Source organism: Bombus bifarius, unplaced genomic scaffold (genome assembly GCF_011952205.1).
Source record: "Bombus bifarius isolate JDL3187 unplaced genomic scaffold, Bbif_JDL3187 scf7180000008214, whole genome shotgun sequence".
Taxonomy (NCBI): domain Eukaryota; kingdom Metazoa; phylum Arthropoda; class Insecta; order Hymenoptera; family Apidae; genus Bombus; species Bombus bifarius.
Window position 1 is genome coordinate 132521 of NW_022884517.1, and position 20309 is coordinate 152829.

A 20309-nucleotide genomic window follows, 5' to 3' on the forward strand; every position below is an offset into this window, starting at 1 on the left:
TAACTCGCCTCAACAGTGATGCAACAGAATACACGGAATGTAATAGGTTAGTGTAATGGAACATATTGAACGTAACTACACCTGCAACAGGATTAAAGGCAAGAAATATAAGTAGGCATCTGCTCTTGGTTTCCAGCATTAACCGTCCTCAATGGTGAACAAGCCACGAAAAAATTTTTATTTGAAGGTATCATAACATTTGGATCGGCAATTCCATCATTATTACTTGAAATTTGGTGAAAGAATTCCAAAATTCTGAATTGAGAAATCAATATCACTGTCTGAATAAGAAAATTTGTAGATGATAGAATATTTATCTTTCCTCGGTACTAAAGGACATGATTAATTAAAAAATCAAAATTTGTCATTTGAATAGAATTTTCTATCCAATGTGAATCATCGCAAGAGAACAATGACACAAATCCTATCACCAGTTTATCGAATAATAAAGCATCATAGTTAACTCTAATAGTACATAGATAACTCAATAAAATACTTCTATCTTTAATACCTATAATACCTATAATCTTTGATTAACTGAAAGCAGTTTTTAGTAATATCGAAGGCCTTTTTCCTTTTGCGCGTTTCTGACTTTTTCACGCTTAATTTTTATCATTATGCGTTCCCGCATAGAGTAATTACTTAACGCTACTTGACTATATGTATATGCTGATTAAGGTTATTGTAAGTACCGTTATATGACATCAGAATACAACATTATAAAAACCAAAGTTCGTACAATGAAATATTAATATGTAAATATTGTAAGTTACAAATAACATGATAATGCTATACAAAAAAACCTATTATATATTTGTGTGAAATATAATTATTGTAGTTCTATTGATTTACAATTTAGTAGCTAAAAATGTAAAGTGCTAGTAAAAATTTATGAAAGAAACAACTATGTCAGGAAAAATACACCAGCTGTTTTCGTGAGTTATCTAAGTAACGTGTGCAACAAGTAAAGTAGATCTATGGGAATCGTGCCTCAGATATCGCATTATGATACTACTTTACGATTTAGTTCAGTATTGCTTCTTTTATTATATTATTTAATAGATTCCATGACTAATATTCTCGGGATCTCAGTCTCAAGAACAAGAACGGCATTCAATACGATCACTCTTATTTGTAATACAAATTAGAACAAATAGTACGCAATACATTTTTACATCTATTGTGTTTCTTAAAATATAAAACACTCGTGTTTCTCTTGATTTCTCTTTAACTCCTTCGCTTCAGAGAATTTATTCGGGATACACCCATCGTATTGTTACAAGAAATAAAATGTCCAAAAACCTATCGAAAAATTTCAATGCCACTATAAAAACTAGCTCCTTTCCAACCCTCTCTGCCTTGAACTTAAAAACTTTATTTTTATTGCCGTTATTAATCTACTTAATTAAATTAATTCAGCAAAGATGAATTTCGTTAAACCCGTTTTCACGATCGAGCATTATGATCGCAGTTTACTAAAACCTGTCAACAAACTAAAATAATATTCTTCGTCCAATCTGTGGCCAATAAGAAACAACATTGAGTGAATTCAGAAATAGCTGATACGCTCTAATTTTTTTCGCGTCCAGCATTAATCGATCAAGGATCCTGCTATCCTTCCGATGAGACTGATAAGGATACTAGAAATCCAGTGGTAAGAGTAGACGACCTTGTACCGTGCACCTTATTCTACAAGACGATCTATAAATCCACGGATCGATGCTCGAAATGTTAATGTTGTCCATAATTATATGCAACCAGGGAGATGGATAATAACGGGATATTGCAAAGCATCGTCAAGCCTCATAAAAACCGTTCCAGATTAATAAACGTCTCTCTTTGCGCAATATTTCCCTTATGTCTACCGCTCTGTCGTTTCTATATCTAAGGTTTACAAAAATTTCTCTTGTGCAACGACATATCGGTGAGTATACAGTCTTCTCGTTAGGTGGACGAGTGAGATGAGCTCTTAATGCGTTTTAGGTACGAGATATGAAGAAACGATAGTTTTCAATATACGCAATATTTGTCCACTTGGATGATCTTAAATAACGTTTGCACGCACGGAGGAAGGGAATATTTGTCCGCAATAAAGATTAGAGATCAATTTGTACTCGTTCATCGACAGAGAAACAAACGATAACGATCGAGTTCGGACATATTTTACGTTTGACAAATGATGTCTACTATAGTCTTCTGTTGCATTCACTACGCTTTATTTACAGATTTATTTTTTCTTCTGTGTTTTTTGCTAGAAATCACCAGACGAAACTTGCAGAATGTTTTAATTCCCTTTGGAAAAACATATGGTAATTTATAACGGATAAACATTATTAACTAAAATTAGACATTCATAAGTTCAGTCATAGATAATTTTTTAAATAGATGTATAAAATACTTACATGATAATAAAAAATTCGAATAAGCTGCAGAGCATAGACAACTTTCGTTACAAGTTATTCTACGCGCAATTTTAATTCGGCTTGCCGCGAATCATCATTATAACGCGCGTGTTCACAATTGTTCGACTTTCATTATTCAAGGTTTCACGCTCGTGTTCTCCTGATTATTATAACAAAGATCCACTTTTTCCGTGTTTCTATTGTATAGTTTAAACATTCAAATACAGATATTTCTCCGTCTTCTTTAGTCATTATTATCTCACGATAAGGTCAATCTTGTATAACGAAGACACGCTACATTACATTATTAAAGTAGCCAGCCCCTTCGTCGACGAAACGAAATCCGCTGACCTCATCCTGCTGCTTCTTTTTTTCGCATTGCGATTCGATTGCGCAAAACTGAGCAAGGAATACGAAGTGCCGTAACACGGGAAGCAACGCCTGTAATAGATGTGTAATTTAGATTAAGGATCGTGGATGATGTGCATTAACTTTCAGTAAGATCGGCCGACCTCTTCTCCTCCGAACTTCATCAACGAACAGCCAACGGAACCATTAATATTTCCAGACGAATTGCGTATTTGTACAAAAGGCATTCAATAACACCAGCGACTGTCCTATTTTTTTTTTTTTTTATTCGAGAAACGCTTAAATCTCAACATATTTACGAAATGCTAAACGAGTTTCTACCTTGCGCTAATCCTTCGAGAATCAAACCATCGAACTAAACTCAAGACTCGGAACTCATTTAATGTTGCAAAATACATTTTGGGACACGTTGTTGCTTGACAATTAATACTCCATTTGGGATTAATAATAAAGATCCAATAATTTTACGTTACTCAATATTACATTCTATAATACGAAACATCGCGGAGCAAACAGATATTTAACTTCTTCATCGATCAACTACAAATGAAACTAATCTTAGTGCTGGACAAAACTTGCAGATTTTTAAGCTATTAATGAAACATTATTTACCTTTAGAGAGACATAAATGTAACCACCATGAAAGTCGACCACGGATTATTTCTGGTCAATTGCATTCCCGTTCGGAACGTATTGTACGAACGTTTAAATACCACATGAAACTTCCGCAACATGTACAATACAAATTGTCAAAATAAAATTAAACGATGAAAAATTACAACGTTTAAATGCTTATGTGCAATGTAAAGGAGCGTATCGCCGCTGCAATTGCATTTCTTTTTCCAAATGTAAAAATCATTTCTCATTTTAAATCTGCCTCTGAATATCCACCATGAAATTCCTCGGAACTAGGAAAAGTATAAAAACGGTCAATTTTCGAGCCGCGTGTAAACGAAAATAACTACGTATAGAATTAATTAGTCGCATCTAGGGTAATTACACCAGAATAATTGATCGCTCTAAGCCGACTAGTCGACTGTTTTCACGATCCTGGCGTATTTAGCGAGCTCAGGTGACACTGTATCGAAATCTAAAACAGATAATCCTACAACTGCGCGCTCGCTGTAACGTATAAAATTTAATAAATAGTTGATATCTGAGCAGCTTATATAACGGGTGGATAGAACACAATTTTCAGTGATATGAGGGAATTTTATGAAAACTTATAAACTATTAGAAAAATAGTGGATCCGCTGCGATTTAATAAATGATAGGCATAGACTGTTACCAAAATATTCCAATTTTAGTCGATGAGTACATAAGTACCTATATCTTTAATTGATCATATTTCTGCTTATAAATAGCAGAATGGAATAGTTAAACTATAATCAACAATCTGACTCTCGAAGAAGACCGATAGAAATGTAATTCCATAAATAAGTAATATGACCTTCAAAGTGTTGAACTTAATATAGCAAACCGCTAGTTTTAATCGCTTCGTATTAATATTCACATTTTATTCATTAAATGAACCTGACATTAAATTCGAGATCTAAATAAGTGCAAAGCTTGGAACAACTATTTTCTATCACGCTCACAACAATGTCACTGTTCAATGACACGCATAATTGCGTCCGGTTAAACCGTTCTGTCCACCGTGCACCGCTCCAACAGGCCAAGACTGTGCAAACGCCAGCTGCCACAGGATTCGTCATGCGAAAATATCTACAGGGATTGGAAAAGCACAAAATTTATGAACACCCGTTGTATTATTTGCTACGAAAGACCGGCGCACGACTAGGCGTGGTCCACGCGAACCTGCAGTTCTCTTTCCTTCCTTTCTTTTCCTCCGCGTTCATTTCTATCCGTATCTCTCGGCTATCCGCTATCGAGCCGCTTTTCAACGATACACTTGCGAGCACGTTCGAGGTAAGCACGCAATGTAACCCTCCGGTGTTCGTACAATTTCGGTTTCACCCGTAGTTAATAAGGTGAACTTCTCTTTTATAAGATATCAGATCTTAACGATTTTTATTTTTGAACTAATTTTTAAAATGCCACGAACTGTCGTGTGTATCGATAGCTATTAACGAGTGTTTGTTGGATGTTTAGTTTCAGTAGTTTTTAAACAAATTAGTAAATAGACTGCGAATGTTTACGCAAATTTATATTTTTATGAATACAACTAAATAATTTAAATTCAAATGGAGATTTGTTCTCTCTTCTAAGTAATGTAAAGGTTGCTATTTTTTATACCTTTTTAATCATCCGTAATTTTCTGAACGCTTCTGTAGTATTCTGTGAATCCTACCATGCGAATTAAACTTGATTGCGATTCAACTCCAATATCGTAATAAAATGAAAATGCATGCCAGTGACGAGGATTCCGGTATTTACGCGAGTGAGCTGAAGCGTTTCAGCTATGATTTCGCGAGAGAGGCGAGAATAGGAAAGTAATTACGACAGAGGACGAAAGGACGAGGTATCGCTGTCGAATTCGAACTAGAACGGACCTTGATTGATGGATTCGTTTATGTTGTTAATTTTAAATGCTGTTCTAACAACAGTACGCACGTGGCAATGCTATGATATTGAAGCAAGAGTGCTATCAAAGTTCGAGGCACTCGATGTATGCGATGATCAGTGTAATTGAGATTCAATGTTTGGCATTATTGATGACCATCGAAGAAAAATCATATGACAGAATTTTGAAATTCTTGTTATTCGATTATCTCGTAAAATTCAATAGTTTGAATAAATGTAACGTAATAGGTATATTTCCCTTTCCCTTTCCTTCTTCGAGTGATTTAACGAACAACTGAAATGCGTTTGGCGCAACGTTACAACCGATACCCGTTACTTCTACTTACGATTAAAACTTTCCAATCGTGGACACGTGACTAGGGGCCATGCTTATGACTTTGTTGGACGATGAAAGGATTCGCGACGGTCATTTTTGCAGCTGGCGAACACGTTCCGATAACCTTTGCGTTAGGGGAACGTCCGAGATGATCTTCGTCGTGATTGTACAGTGCATAGCATCGGGAAATCGATTCGACGATCGGACAACTTTGATCTCTATCTCTTCCCTATATGAGGTGTATGTTTTGGAATAACAATGATGGGTTTACAGAAGAATCTCGTTACGGTTATGTTGTGAATGTTTATTTCAGTTTCAAAGTAAACCGTGGTACTCGAGTTACGCGTAAATTCTAATCAAGTATCGATAATCACTTCCTAAAGCAGAATACTATTACTTTCTACGTTACCTTTATAAGCTAGAAATATGCGCTTTGAATAAAATTTCCATTAGATAGATCTGGCATAACTGTTAGAATAAAACGTAAAGTTTATTAATCTCTCAAATAGTCTTCCTACAAGACACTCTAAAGAACCATTTTTAAATTATCTATTCACAGAAAAATATCAAGATCTCTTAACTTGTTTAAGAATAAAAAGATTCATAACTTAGATTAAATCATTAACTGAAAATAAGACCAAAAGATGCAACTAGATTCATCTTTCGATCGAGAAAACAAAATAAAAAAAAGAAGTCGCGGCTCTATTAACGCTCATTTTATGGAAAGTGAATTCATCGATACCGGACACTTTCTATCGAGAAACCAACAGCACGTTTCTATCTTCTAAATAATGTAATTAGTTTCTTTTCCTATTACAATTTTCTCCTTTCTGCCTCTTTTCAACCGATTTTGTTTAATTATTTTTTATGTTCAAACAGTTTCGAAATAACGCTTAACGTAAGTGGTATACCGTAAATTGCTAACTCCCAATCATGGTTTACCAACTTAGCAACTCGTGTTTCTGCGCATTCACGTGACAGATTTTTTTCGATTGATAACCTCCCTAAATCGCATGACGCGATTAGGTTAACGTTACACGCGTCAAAGACCAACGGGAAACAGTGAAACGAGCACGATGAAGATGCGACTTAACGACAGGAAGCGAAGGAACGCGTCGCATTCTCCACGATAAAAACGCCTAAGATTTCCTTCTCGAATCACCGCTGTCGTACAGGCCATTCATACAAATAACTTGCTTCCTCGATTACTAATTATCCGTATGCAGGTTCAATTAGGAGACGTATTCAAATAACAAGGATTCATTCGTTCCACTGGCGCGGTAGCCTTCGATGGAAATGAAAAGAAGAAAAAAAGTAAATTAATACCGCCACCATACTAAATGCGATATCGGCAACACAGTATCCTTGACACAAAATTGAGATAGAGGTACTCTTGGATCGTATTTTGAAAAAAAAAGATTATTGACAAGTATCGCGAGCAAATATAAGGACAACTCTGTAGCTGATTAAAAATTTGTATAATCAATGTATTCATGGCTTCGGTGAAAGTTTGAAACATAAAAATCTCTGAAATGAATCGATGTTTAAAATTAGAAACAAAATTGTTATAAATAAATATTCAAGCAAAGAACACATTTAAAGAAACTGAAATAAAAAAAACTTATTAATGTATAAAGAGAATATAATCATTAATTTCTTAATCGGAATAGAATGCAGATATAAATCATGTCTCGAATAAAATAAAACTCTCCAGTATAATTTATAGTTTCAGTAACAGTTACAAAAAGTCAAATCATTCATAAGCGCATTCGATAAAAAAAATTCTATTATAAAATCTTCCATAGCATCCTTTATATCTATTCTAGAATGTAATATCTATTATATGATCGTTAAATGACATCTAAATCATACTCTAAAGATTTCCTACATTTTAAAAGTAACATTAATGAGTATAAAGTTATAATACTAAATCAACCGAAATCGTTTATTATGCGTTAAGATGTAATTAAGTTTTCGCTGCTATCTAAATGTAATCTTTATGCGGAATTGGTTCTTCTATGATAAACATTTACTTACCTGAGTACTATGCTCACGAAGACCATCGGTTGTGACGAAAAGCAGCACCACCAATGCCACCACCGTGCACCACGAAAATCTTCGTACCATTCTGCAAAACAACATACTTGCTTTAGTTACATTTTTTCACTTATTGTTTCTTGATGGATTAACGTGGTGTCTATAACCAATTACCTATTTATATATTTTTATAGATTTTTATATTTTTCTATATGAATCTGCGATCTCCATCCCCTTTCTCGGATCACCCTATACGCAAGATCCCATAATGCAGACGCGTGAAAGTCAAGCACCACCTTCTACATTTAAGTCTACTTTTACTCGTATAATTCTTGGCCTATTAACTGGTGAGTATATTTCTCGATAACTGTACCATGACGTTAGAGAACACGTAGAAGATCATACTAAAAACTGGGTGATTTTTGCACATCGAATCGAAAAATACTTTTTTCGAAATTCCCCCTGATATTAAATTATATCATCGACGTGTCTTGTCTCGGATCGGATTATTTTTACGTCGTTAAGGATGAATACACAATTATCTCTTTTTCTTCTATATCAAAAAGATCGATCGGAACCTTATTTTTATCCCGCAACGTTGTACCAGAACGCCTTCGCCTCTCTATTCGTTCCATTAAAAATAACAGTACCTGACACGCTGTCATTTAATAATATCACGATCGTTATTCCGTGGTTTTCCGAGAAACGTCAATTCAACTTCTAATTTCCGTTTATGTAATTGTAAACATCGTTAGACGCGTTAGGTCGTTTAATTACATTCGTTGGTATCGCAAATAATTCCGTTGCCTGGAAAAATAACATCTCGAAAGGAGGTCAAGGTACGTTTCGTGTCAACTGGAAAGGTTTAAAAATGCCCATAGTTCCTCCCCACCCTCTGCACGAAATGGTAACCTGAATCGGTTGCACCGATGCTTCTTATACGCGAGCAATCGATACCAATTTAACTTTCATAGTTATCTTTAAAAAGCGTACAGAAGCTCGACTGTGAGAACATATTCCTCACTTTGGGAGGCTTTGGTAGAGTGAAGTATATGAATGGCAATATTTAAGCATGTGTCTCTAATGGTTTATGAGCATATAGAAATATTCTCGGAGAAAAGGAAACAAGTTTAACAAAAGGAAAAATTTTCCTCGAGATCTCGATCACTCTAGTAAATTCTAAATACTGCACCATTAGAAGCTGTGTAATGTCAAAGAATTTTTAAGTTCATTAACAAATATAACGTAATGTTCTAATGTAATATACATTATGAACGACAACTCCTTAAAACTTTTTTACAGCTATCATAACGTCAGTTTTCTACGTAGAAGTGCATTTTTTCACATTTTTTTTCTTTAAAAAATCGATTCTTAATTAAAGAATTGTAAAATTATAGAATTTAATCAGAAAAGCGAAAGAGGAAAAGACCTTCACTAATTGCAAGATTATTCTAGTTGAAGCATCAATTCCACTTCATCTAAATTAGGAGGATAAAAAATCGGCTTCTATATGCGGAGAATTTGACAAACGGCAGATCTAACGAGGTCGTCTCAAGTACGCGGCCAGTCGTGATGATCGTGAGCTCTTTCGATCCTCTTTCCTCTGTTAGCGCGAAGATCAGTAAGGAGAGGAGGAAGATCAAGATCAGCTATGGATCGACGACCGTACTCGAAATACCGTTAGACTCAGCTGCGTTGCATTACGATTCATTACCATCGTCCATTCAACTTCTCCTTATTTGCTACCGACAAATCTGTCAACGTTTGTTGCTCGATTTCCATAGCTTTTTCTCGTATATTTGGGGAACATGCACTAGTAAAAATTGTCAATAAAATGGAAAAAATTTTAATTCCTTTAGTGAATTGGATTGAAGATCTAAATTTGATTTAACGAATTATTTTTATCGACAATTAAGGAAATTCGTTAATTCCTTTGTAATATTATGTATTACAATCTCTGACTAAAAACGTTCTCGAGAGAACAGTACTCCAGCGTCCGATTCCTTTCCACGATCGTTCGTGCGCACGAATCTGTTACGTGCCAATCGAAAGTAAATTCTCTGCTACGGTATATGCACGTATCAAGTTTCGCTCGCGATTGTAAAGCATATTCCGTAGAGAACTGTTTCTTCAATAGAGAATGAATTTTTCGTAAAAGAATTGATTGTTCCTCTTAAACAAGGATATATGTATGTATATACAAAGGTATGGAACGCATAGTACCATTTTTGAATAAAATACCAAAACTCGTATAAAGAACATAATTATAACGCGAACTAGGGCTTAATATAACGAACTATACGCTTTCTTTCAATTGCTCAATTTCGATACACATATAAAAGAATACATACTTTCATTTCACAAAACAAAACAATATCGAAAACTGACGAGATAAGGAAAGAAATTTCTCCGAAGCACGTTGCTCATGCATCGCTGATTTCGAGGCCAATTTTCAGTATTACTGTTCGATTTAAATTTCTTTGCCGTGCTCGACGAACAGACTACCGCACCGAACCTCGTCGCAGAGAAAAGATCATTTCGGCACGGCCTGCTCAAGTAACTGAGTTTTACGTAAGAAATGCCGGGAACATCTGGAAGTTTGCGCGCGTGAAAGTGGACTACCAAGTTACAGGCAACGGTCAGTTAATTCCGCGACCGTTCGGTTAATATTCTGCAACACCAGCCAGTTCCCGTAGAGATTACGGAACAGCCAAGCACACAGATTCGATAACCAACTTTTTCATTAACCGACTATCGTTCGAACGGGTTTTCCGATGTATTTCTATTGCAGCTATTCTCAGGAAAATTCCTAACTGACACATCGACGAGACCTTCTTCCCTCAAACACTAAGTTTCGATCGATTCAAATTATTTTAGTTTCGCGTTATCGATGTTGAATACCGAGACGAAGCCGAGGTATTTTTGCACGACCCGATCATCGATATCACCGATTAAACGCACCGAACGATTACACAACTAGTTTAAGGACGATCGTTCTATGCTCCTTATTATCGTCCATCAACCTCGAGGATCGTCTCTACTACGTAACCAACCATAAGTCAACTAACGAAGCGCAGAACACTAGAAAAAAAATGAAACACAATCTAGGAGGCACATCTTATTTCTCGCCCATTGCAACAACGACCTTGCCAAGCTTCATTTCAGTAGACGACTCATGATTTTCCCATGTCAAAACAAAAGAGCTGAATGTTCCAGACGCACTTGAATTCCACTCACCTTGCAACTTCTTAGACAAACCCGATCCAATGTATCATTTCAGTCCACCTGTCTTGTCGTGATTCCTCCTACACGCTCAAAGGTGCCCTCGCTTTCAGCGCACACAAATTATCAGAATCAATCACAAGGATCACGTTTTACTCTGTATCAAACGTATAGCAAGAGAACATTCAACTATCGAACTATCGAATCAATCCATTTGTTGATTACGTTTTGCACGTCCGCAAGTTCAAAACGGGAAAGGTTCCTCGAAAATCACTGAGAAGAAATCGAAGTAAGTTTGTAACGAGTGTATTGACCGTACACGTAACTCGATCAGGTCAAATGGAAGCGATCGACGCGCATCTTCGCGAGATATTCGGCTTTGCACCGGTGGCAACGCGTGATAGTATGTTTGGGACGTTAGTCGTCGGAATGCTCGGAGACAAATGGAAGTCGATCGAACGACCGCCGTGTCAAAAAACCTGCCTCTAAATGGGGGAGAAAAAAAGTGTTCGCCCGACTATTTTCCCTTTCGCCCGACTCTACGCCACCACCACCACCACCACCACCACCACTACCATCGCCACACCACCCAGCGCGTTTCTGTTCTCTGCGTCCTATACGCTGCCCCTACCTCCAGGTACAGGTACTTCGAAAGCATCCCCTCCCGCGACACGTCGCCTCGTTCCTCTTACTGACTGATAGCTACTTTGATATGCGTGACTTCCTGCGATCCAAGAATACGTACTTACTTACTAACACGGATACGCGTGTTCCATTATGGGCCACTTCGATCATTATCGAACCGAACTATAGCAGAATAAGGATGAAATTAAAAGTTGCTTGGACCAGATAATTTTAAGGATCGAATCCTGAACCGATACAAATTCTCTTTCGTTTGTAGACCAGATGATCTTAAAGATCGAATCTTGAAGCGATACGAATTCCCTTTTGTTTGCTGATGATCGAGAATTCAAAGAAGAGAATCGTATAAAAGCAAAATTATCGTAAATAGCATATAAAATTACTATTTATTAGGGTTTAAGTTTAAATCAATACATAATAAGAACTAGTTAAAGAATTAGTGAAAGATTAGATACGATATAGCTTGTAACCTCAGATGTCAAACGATTTAAATACGAGTCCCTTTAATTACTTCACATAATGTTATTCCATCAAAAAGTAGAAAGTATAACGAATAACGAATATATCAATAAAGAATGGCTAATCGAATAAGTTCTTATGTAAACGACTATTTACATGATTATTATGTTACGAAGACTACGTATTTGCAATTTAGAACATGTTTTGATCATCATCTGAAAGAATGATTAAAAAGTTATAACGCTTAGTCCTGGTATTTTACACGAATGTAAATGAACTATAACAGTCTTGACAAGTTTAATAACAACTGCTTTTTTATGAAAATTGCATCATGCAGTCATTTAAAAAATAATATATGTAGTTCAAAACATGCTAATTTCATCAATTAAAATTTCACTCATATTAATAGAAAATTTCATTTAAAAAATTCCATAAAAAATCAAAATTTTAGTTGAATTATTCACTTTGTGAATTTATATTATCCAATGAATTCTTTTTCACATAATACCAATATAAATATAAAATGAAACACTTCTAACTTTGTAATCTATTAATACGATTACATTTAAAGAGCATGTACCTACATGAAACACTCCCTTACATTGTTTATAAAATGGAATACGTTTATTCGACTCAATAGACAAATCATTTTATATAATTAGTGATGTAGAATCGCATTTACAAATGCCTTGATCTACCAACGTTAATAACTAGATTTACATAATTTATATGCTACATTACACGTATTTACATTACGTATAGAACACACAGGAATAAAAACATCATTCCAATACGTAGTGTTAATTATGACGCAAACAATTCTAAAGTATCTTGCTCAAACAGTTCCATCCCCTATTATTTTGAAATCTGTTATTGCACAAACTAAACTATAATAAAAAATGTTGCGTTATTTGGAGCACGGCGTTTCGTCACAAATCCTTGATTAATTATCTAAAATCGTCAAATCCAATGATTTCCTAGTCGTCTACAGAAGTGTATCTAATCAATGATTTACAATGATATTCGGCCTTAAATTACCATACTATCGCAAGCAAACGTGAGAAAAGAATTTGCAATAGACTTTTCTGTATCTCAATTAATAAGGAGATACGATCATAGGAATAGATAAAAGAATGGTTAAATAATAAGCTTAAATATTTAAGGAAGGTTTTATCATAATTCGATAAAAACTACAGACAACGTCAAGTAAGTTAATAAAAGAATACAAAGAAAATAAAAGATGTTCCTTCTGCTGAATTATTATTGCATTACGCGTGCATTGCATCGCTTTCCCTTGACATTCTAATCCAGGAATAAAATCGATCGTTTGCGTTCCAATTCGAAAGTAGATCGCAAAACTGAACAATTACTTTTCCTAATAATCACACGGCTGCGCGCTTCCTGTCTATACTCCGTAATATAAGAAATATCGAGTTTTCGGATTGCAAGCGTAAAGAGTACATATTATTAACGGAAAATGAGGTTACATGGAACCCTTTCATAAAACGTTCCACTTTTCTTTGTATCCAACACATACGCTATATATACGTTAAACTCGATTGTTCGAAATAATAATAACAATGTTTGACTGGTTATTGTTATATGGTGAATGTTTTGCGATTTCAATGACATCTCGAGTCGAAGTTCTGCACATAAAAGAGCGATTCGATTTTCGGCAAGGAATTGTATCTACAATTAGTCAAAATACAAATTAATTTAATAGTAAGAAATTCTGAAAAGAAATTTTTTCTGTAGCCTTCTATAAATTACGTTTAGATTATTTTGACACGGACTTTACACAAATATCTTTATGTCTTATTAGTGTCTCCTTTGTTGAAACGTATGTATGTGTCAATAAATATCAATAACAAGAAGTTATTGTTAAGATGTCGTTGATAATAACTATACATATACATAAATTTTTAAATAATTCTTAGAAAATAGTAGCTGAAGAAAACAACAAGTGTGCTAACAATCATTTAAAGATTTGAATTAGACTTTGATGATGTTTTAGAAACATATCTAAAATTTTGCTATTTGATTTTTAATTAGTATTGTGTGTATCTTACGTAAGTACTACTCGCAATGTAATAAACATGAGTAATGGTATATTCATCAATATTGATAAACAAACGAAAGAGATAAACATATTATTAAACCATAATGTCTGTGAAAAAATAATTTATCTACAACTCCACAAAGGAAAGTAATATAGCAATTTATTACGTCTTTTAAGTAAATCTTCATTTAGAAGTAAATATGCATATCAATGGATCACGTATAAGAGAGGACGCTACATATATGACAAACAAAATTCTCAATTCACGTTACGAAAAGCAGCTAAAGATTTCAAAACATTATTCGTACGTGAAAAGAAAAATACAAGATTTTTATTTTGTATATTTGTAAGTACATACATACATATTTTTCTATGGAATTGCTTTGTTGATAAAACAGAATGATCAAACATAGATCACGTCAATGTAATAGAAAATAGTCGTCATAAATAAAGCCACGTACTCGTGAAAATTTAGTTAGTTAATTTGTGAAATCTATTGGATATTTTTACTTCCAAGATGTAAAATTTTAATAGAAAAAAGTTTTAATAGAAAAAAAACAATTTTAAGCTAACGCTTCATACGTTTCAGTAGGAAATATCCATACCGACAGTTCTTAGAGTCAGATCTACAATAGTCAACAAATGTAAGAACAGACGAGATATGTATAAGTCGCTTAATCTGTCACATAATGAACAGCGATGAAATCGCTCGTGTAATCAATCAATTATGACGATACCACCTATGATAATGGAATTATCTGAGAAGTATATATCAATCTCTTACAATACCATGTAAAATTCATTACCTTAAAACTGTTTATGGAAAGAAGCGATAATATTTATAACCTTAATAACGTGACATGTGACATTTAATAAATAAATAGGTTGTATCCTTTTATTATATCGTTCATAATTTTTATCGTAACTTTAAGTTCATATTTTTAAAGTGTACAATATGGAAAAATTTTAATCGATGGATAAATACCGATAAACATATAATGAAACAAGTCTGGCAATTTACTTTAATCTTGTTCCTGTGAATTACATCTAACTCGAATTTATAGTCAATATTCTAAACCTCTCCCGCGCGCATTAGATCATTTTCTTAATCAAGAAAATACATTAGTTCTTTGTCATCACATTTTTTTTGTTCCACCATATTACTACTTATCTATTCACCTATCTATTAATGATGTACATATTCGTCAGTGTTTTATTCTTAAATAACTTCTACTGTTGTATGTACTATTTCTCATTAATAAAAATAATTTGTGTAATGTAAAAGAATTATTTGATATTGTAAGAAACAGAAGTATAATGTAAAAGTTATTATAGGTTGAAGGCAATGAAAAGTATACTGTGAAACTAGTTTAACTTAATTACGTATGTTTAGTTATCTATTGATAATTTTGTAAAATACTGTTAACAATGTCTGACAGTATTTTAAACGAAAAAGCTGAGAATTGTGTTTCTCATGATCCTGAATATGACGATACACTGGGTGTACCTGATTCATTAGAAATTACTATAAATGAAAATGAAAATATTAATTCTAATAATGATACTGATAATAGTGGTGAGTTTATGACTTTAGTTCGATATTTCTGTGTTATTTAACTGACTTCCTTTAAAAATAACATTCTAACTATGTTAGTAAAATGTATTGTGCATTGTTTACTTTATTTAAACTAGAACGTCCTGGTGTGATACCTTTTTCTGCTATACACGACTTACCAAAAAATTTTAAAAGCCAGTATCGTAATATTTTTATTCCTGGTGAAGAAGTGCATGTGGACATTATAGACAATGAACGTAGCGTAACAACACATCCATTGAATCCAAATTTGTACACTATCGAATTTAGGCATGGACCATTTATTTGGACAATTAAGAAACGATACAAACATATCCAAAATTTGCATAATCAATTGAAAATATATCGCACCAGTTTAAATATACCTTTCCCAACTAAAAGTCACAAAGAAAGAAGAACTAGTTTGAAAAGTTTGGGGGATACAAAAGAAGGGAAAGGTCGTAAAGGTGCACTACCAAGGTATAAAGATACATTTAAAAAGAAAATACGTTTATTTATTGTAAATGACCAAAAAATGGGACAAACTATTTTTTTTCAGATTTCCAAATAAGCCTGATGTTTTAGTACCTTATGAGCAACTAGAACATAGGAAAAAAGTATTAGAAGAGTATTTAACTAATTTATTAAAAATAAAAATTTATTTGCATCATCCAGAAACAGTGAGTTAATAATTTGCATTTATTTATGTAATGATTACTAACAAGTATAAAACATTTTCAGGTCGATTTTTTAGAAATCTCACATTTGTCATTTATAGAAGATTTAGGAATGAAAGGCAAAGAAGGAATTGTTTTAAAACGAACTGGATCAGGTGCAAGAAGTAGATGTAACTTTTGTGGTCTTCTTGAGGGCATGTGTTGTATTAGATGTACTCATTTCTGCACATTTCTGTGTAGGAAATGGCATTCTCGACATCTTGTTGTTAAAGATACTTTTGTTGCCTATATTGAACCGAAAAGTGGTAGCATTAAATCGGTGATTCTAATGGATAATGGTTTCGGAATCAGTTTTGGTCTGTATACAACAGGATTGAGAAATGGTATACAAATAGTAAATCTCAGTAGGCACATACTAATTAAGTGCTGGACAAGAAGAAAGGCTAAAGAATGGCTGGAATTCATACAAGAAGTTAGTAACAGGGAAGGTAAGTTCTATGACTAGTGCGTAATGTAAAACTTTGAAAACTTAATTAATAAGTTATGTTAGTACAGGTCGAGACTTTATACAATCGAATCCGCACAACTCGTTTGCACCTTATCGTTCCCCTATTCCAGCCACATGGTTTGTAGATGGATCAAGTTATATGTCTGCTGTTGCAGACGCGTTAGAAGATGCAAAAGAAGAAATTTTTATTGCAGACTGGTGGTTATCACCTGAGATTTATATGAAAAGACCAGCTATTCATAGTGATTACTGGCGATTAGATAACATTTTACAAAGAAAAGCTGTGAGTATATCATTAAAAACATTGTGTTTATTAATTATTTATACTAATATTTTTAACACTCTACCCTATTAATACTGACAAAAGTTGAGGATTCTTGGTAAGGCTAATGTAATCTTGAATATAACATATAATGCTGTCAAAAATTGAAAGAAATCACGTGTATATGTTAGAATAATCAATTCTTTATTTAGTTTGAAGGAATCAAAGTATATATAATGATCTATAAAGAAGTAGAAGTTGCACTGGGCATAAACAGTTTCTATAGCAAGCAACGTCTAGTTGAAAAATGCCCTGAAAATATAAAAGTATTACGTCATCCAGATCACGCGAGAGTGGGGGTGTTTCTGTGGGCACACCACGAAAAAATTGTAGTTGTTGATCAAAGTATTGCTTTTCTTGGAGGAATCGATCTATGTTATGGTCGATGGGACAACAATGAACATAGATTAATAGACTTAGGTACATGATACTTGAAATTAAATACCGATCATTGTTATTAATTGCATTTAGTTTTATTGTTTTCAATTACAGGCAGCACCCATCATTCCAGTATTTATATTCCATCTAAAGGTAGATTTACCAATACCAGCAGTAAAAAGGTATCAAATGCCAATGTAAAGAAGCATGTTTTATTACCATTGGCTATTGCAACTAATACAGTTGTGATGGCTACTACCAAATCTATACCAGTGTTGTAAGTTTCTTTCTTATTATTCTCCATAAATTTTATATTTCAAATTTTCTTTAAGTTTGGCTCGGCTACTCATTTTATTTTACTTTTTGTTTTTTTCTTTAGGCCAATTATAAATAATAAGACGTCGATATCACCATTCTCGACATCACAGTTAAATGCTGGCGATTTATTACTATTACAACCAATAGAAGAATCAGATACTATGAAATGTGATACACCTAATCTGGAACGTAAAAATTTATTTGGGATGGCAAAAAACACCATGGATAGAATGAAACACAGTATTAAGTTGAAAAGACAAGAATTAATTAATATGGTGTATAATCCACATGAAGAAGATAGTGATGAGGAGAATGTTATGACTACGTAAGTTTATACTTCAGAAAGATATGTATCAAAAACTGAATATATTTTTACACCAATTAGAGAATATCACTGACATTTTCAGCTATGCAATGCAAACTCCAATTGAAACTAGTCAGTCACTAGTGTATAAGGAAGATGAAGTTTCAGAATATCCAGGTGTGGCTAAATTATGGCTGGGAAAAGACTATGTAAATTTTATTGTTAAAGACTTTAATGATCTCGAAAAACCTTATCAAGATCTAGTAGATAGGAGCAACACTCCCAGAATGCCATGGCACGATGTAGGAGTTATGGTACAAGGTGCAACAGCAAGAGATGTTGCCAGACATTTTATTCAACGTTGGAATGCAATTAAGGCAGGTTCTAAGGCACTTTCTAATTATGTAACAATCTAATAATTAAATAACATTTATATAATTTATATTTGTAGATGGAAAAAGCAAAATTAAATTCATGTTATCCATTTTTGCTTCCAAAAACGTACAATAATTGCAGTAGCTCTGTACCATTTATTGAGAAATCTACTATACACAACGTCAACTGTCAAGTATTAAGATCAGTTAGTTCTTGGTCGGCTGGTTTTCTCGACTCACAAACAATAGAGCGAAGTATTCAAGAAGCTTATATTGAGGCTATTAGTAAAGCAGAAAGGTGAAATTAATTTTTAAAAACATGAAAAATGATTAATTGCCCTACTGCTATTATAATACACATTTTTCTATTTCAGGTATATATACATAGAGAACCAATTTTTTATAACACTTGCATCCATGCAACGATCTGCAGTAAAAAATCGTATTGGAGAAACATTATTGAAACGCATTTTAAGAGCACACCGTGAGGGTGCAGTATTTAGAGTATTTGTAATAATGCCTTTATTACCAGGTTTTGAAGGCGAAGTTGGAGGACCAACTGGTACTGCTCTACGTGCTATTACTCATTGGAATTATGCTTCTATATCAAGGTAAAATTTTATTTACAACTTATTTATATTTATTTGGTAAACATTATAAAATTAAACTGCAACTAAAGATGAAAAGTGAATGAGTTGAAAAATTGGAATTATTTGTATTATAAATAGGGGTAAAGATGCTATTTTAAGTCGGCTAATTGAAGCAGGAATAGAGGATCCTGGAGAGTACATTACATTCCATGGTTTAAGGACGCACGCAATGTTAAATGGTACATTAGTGACAGAATTAATATATGTTCACAGCAAGCTATTAATTGTGGATGATAATACTGTCATCTGTGGTTCTGCTAATATTAATGATAGAAGCATGACAGCAACAAGGGACAGCGAAATTGCAGTAATAATTCATGTAAGTATTATTTTAACTGACTCAACTGTGTAATTTTTTATCATTTCAATATTAACTATTCTATAATTTACAGGATCAAGAATTCGAAGAAGGAAGAATGAATGATATACCGTTTCCTTGTGGTAAATTTGCAGGATCATTGCGGAAACAATTAATTTCTGAACATTTGGGATTATTTAAAACAAATGAAGATATAGATGTAACTGATATAATTAAAAAATCATTCTACAAAGATGTATGGTGTGCTAGGAGTAATCGAAACACAGAAATCTATGAAAAAGTATTTCATGTTATTCCGACAGATAAAGTTGTTAATTTTTCTATGCTAAAGCAATATCAAGATGAGGAGCCACTTTCTTCTTCGAATACACTTTTGGCCCAAGAAATGGTTGAACAGATTAAGGTATGTTTTAAAAAATTATTATTATTTTTATTATTTTAACAAACTTTATCATTTCATTTTTAATTTTATTTTAGGGTCATTTAGTAAACATGCCATTGCGCTTTTTATGCAATGAGGATTTGAAACCAGCTGCTGGTACAGTAGAAGGAATGATGCCAACAGCACTGTGGACTTAAATTTTTGACATTCGAATCCAATATTAATGAAATCAGTGATTTTAATATTTTTTACAATTGTATACAAGTTAATCTATTTTTAAGTATTTTATTGACCAAAGTACAAACGATCACTCTGTGCTTATGACTAGATATTTCATTATATGTATAAACTGCTAGAACTAAGGTTGTATATCACTATTACTTAAAAGCATTTAGAATATTTGAGAGCATAAAGAATTAAGATGAATAAAATGCTAATGAAAATTCAGGTCAAG

The 20309-nt window shown here is 33.5% G+C and overlaps 2 protein-coding genes across 8 annotated transcripts in view; one reads left to right on the forward strand and one right to left on the reverse strand.

The window, feature by feature from the left end:
* LOC117210991 (mucin-17-like) overlaps nucleotides 1-11445 on the reverse strand; it is a 46172-nt gene extending 34727 nt beyond the window's left edge. For 3 of the 7 annotated variants that reach the window (XM_033454508.1, XM_033454509.1, XM_033454507.1), the window contains exons 1-2: nucleotides 10906-11442; nucleotides 7669-7759 (exon numbers count right to left, since the gene is read on the reverse strand). In XM_033454508.1, the coding sequence (XP_033310399.1) occupies nucleotides 7669-7758 (90 nt within the window). In that variant the 5' untranslated portion in view covers nucleotide 7759; nucleotides 10906-11442. Of the gene's footprint in view, nucleotides 1-7668; nucleotides 7760-10905 lie in introns of all 7 variants that reach the window. The other 4 variants (XM_033454512.1, XM_033454513.1, XM_033454510.1 and 1 more) reach the window with 2 other exon arrangements.
* Nucleotides 11446-14670: 3225 nt separating this feature from the next.
* On the forward strand, nucleotides 14671-20309 carry LOC117211015 (phospholipase D2). The gene is made up of 15 exons (XM_033454566.1): nucleotides 14671-14937; nucleotides 15444-15626; nucleotides 15743-16103; nucleotides 16183-16303; nucleotides 16365-16788; nucleotides 16856-17091; nucleotides 17283-17550; nucleotides 17623-17785; nucleotides 17888-18151; nucleotides 18234-18507; nucleotides 18582-18802; nucleotides 18879-19115; nucleotides 19233-19473; nucleotides 19547-19876; nucleotides 19951-20309. Exons 2-15 carry the CDS (start codon nucleotides 15479-15481, stop codon nucleotides 20050-20052), a joined length of 3390 nt encoding a protein of 1129 aa, XP_033310457.1. The 5' UTR covers nucleotides 14671-14937; nucleotides 15444-15478; the 3' UTR covers nucleotides 20053-20309.

What these genes read in the sequence shown, in the direction of transcription:
- LOC117211015 (XM_033454566.1), top strand. Translation starts at nt 15,479, where the DNA reads ATGTCTGACAGTATTTTAAACGAAAAAGCTGAGAATTGTGTTTCTCAT. An exon ending in CGTAAAGGTGCACTACCAAG is followed by an intron (nt 16,104 to 16,182) that starts GTATAAAGATAC and finishes ATTTTTTTTCAG; the next exon opens with ATTTCCAAATAAGCCTGATG. An exon ending in AACGTTGGAATGCAATTAAG is followed by an intron (nt 18,508 to 18,581) that starts GCAGGTTCTAAG and finishes TTATATTTGTAG; the next exon opens with ATGGAAAAAGCAAAATTAAA.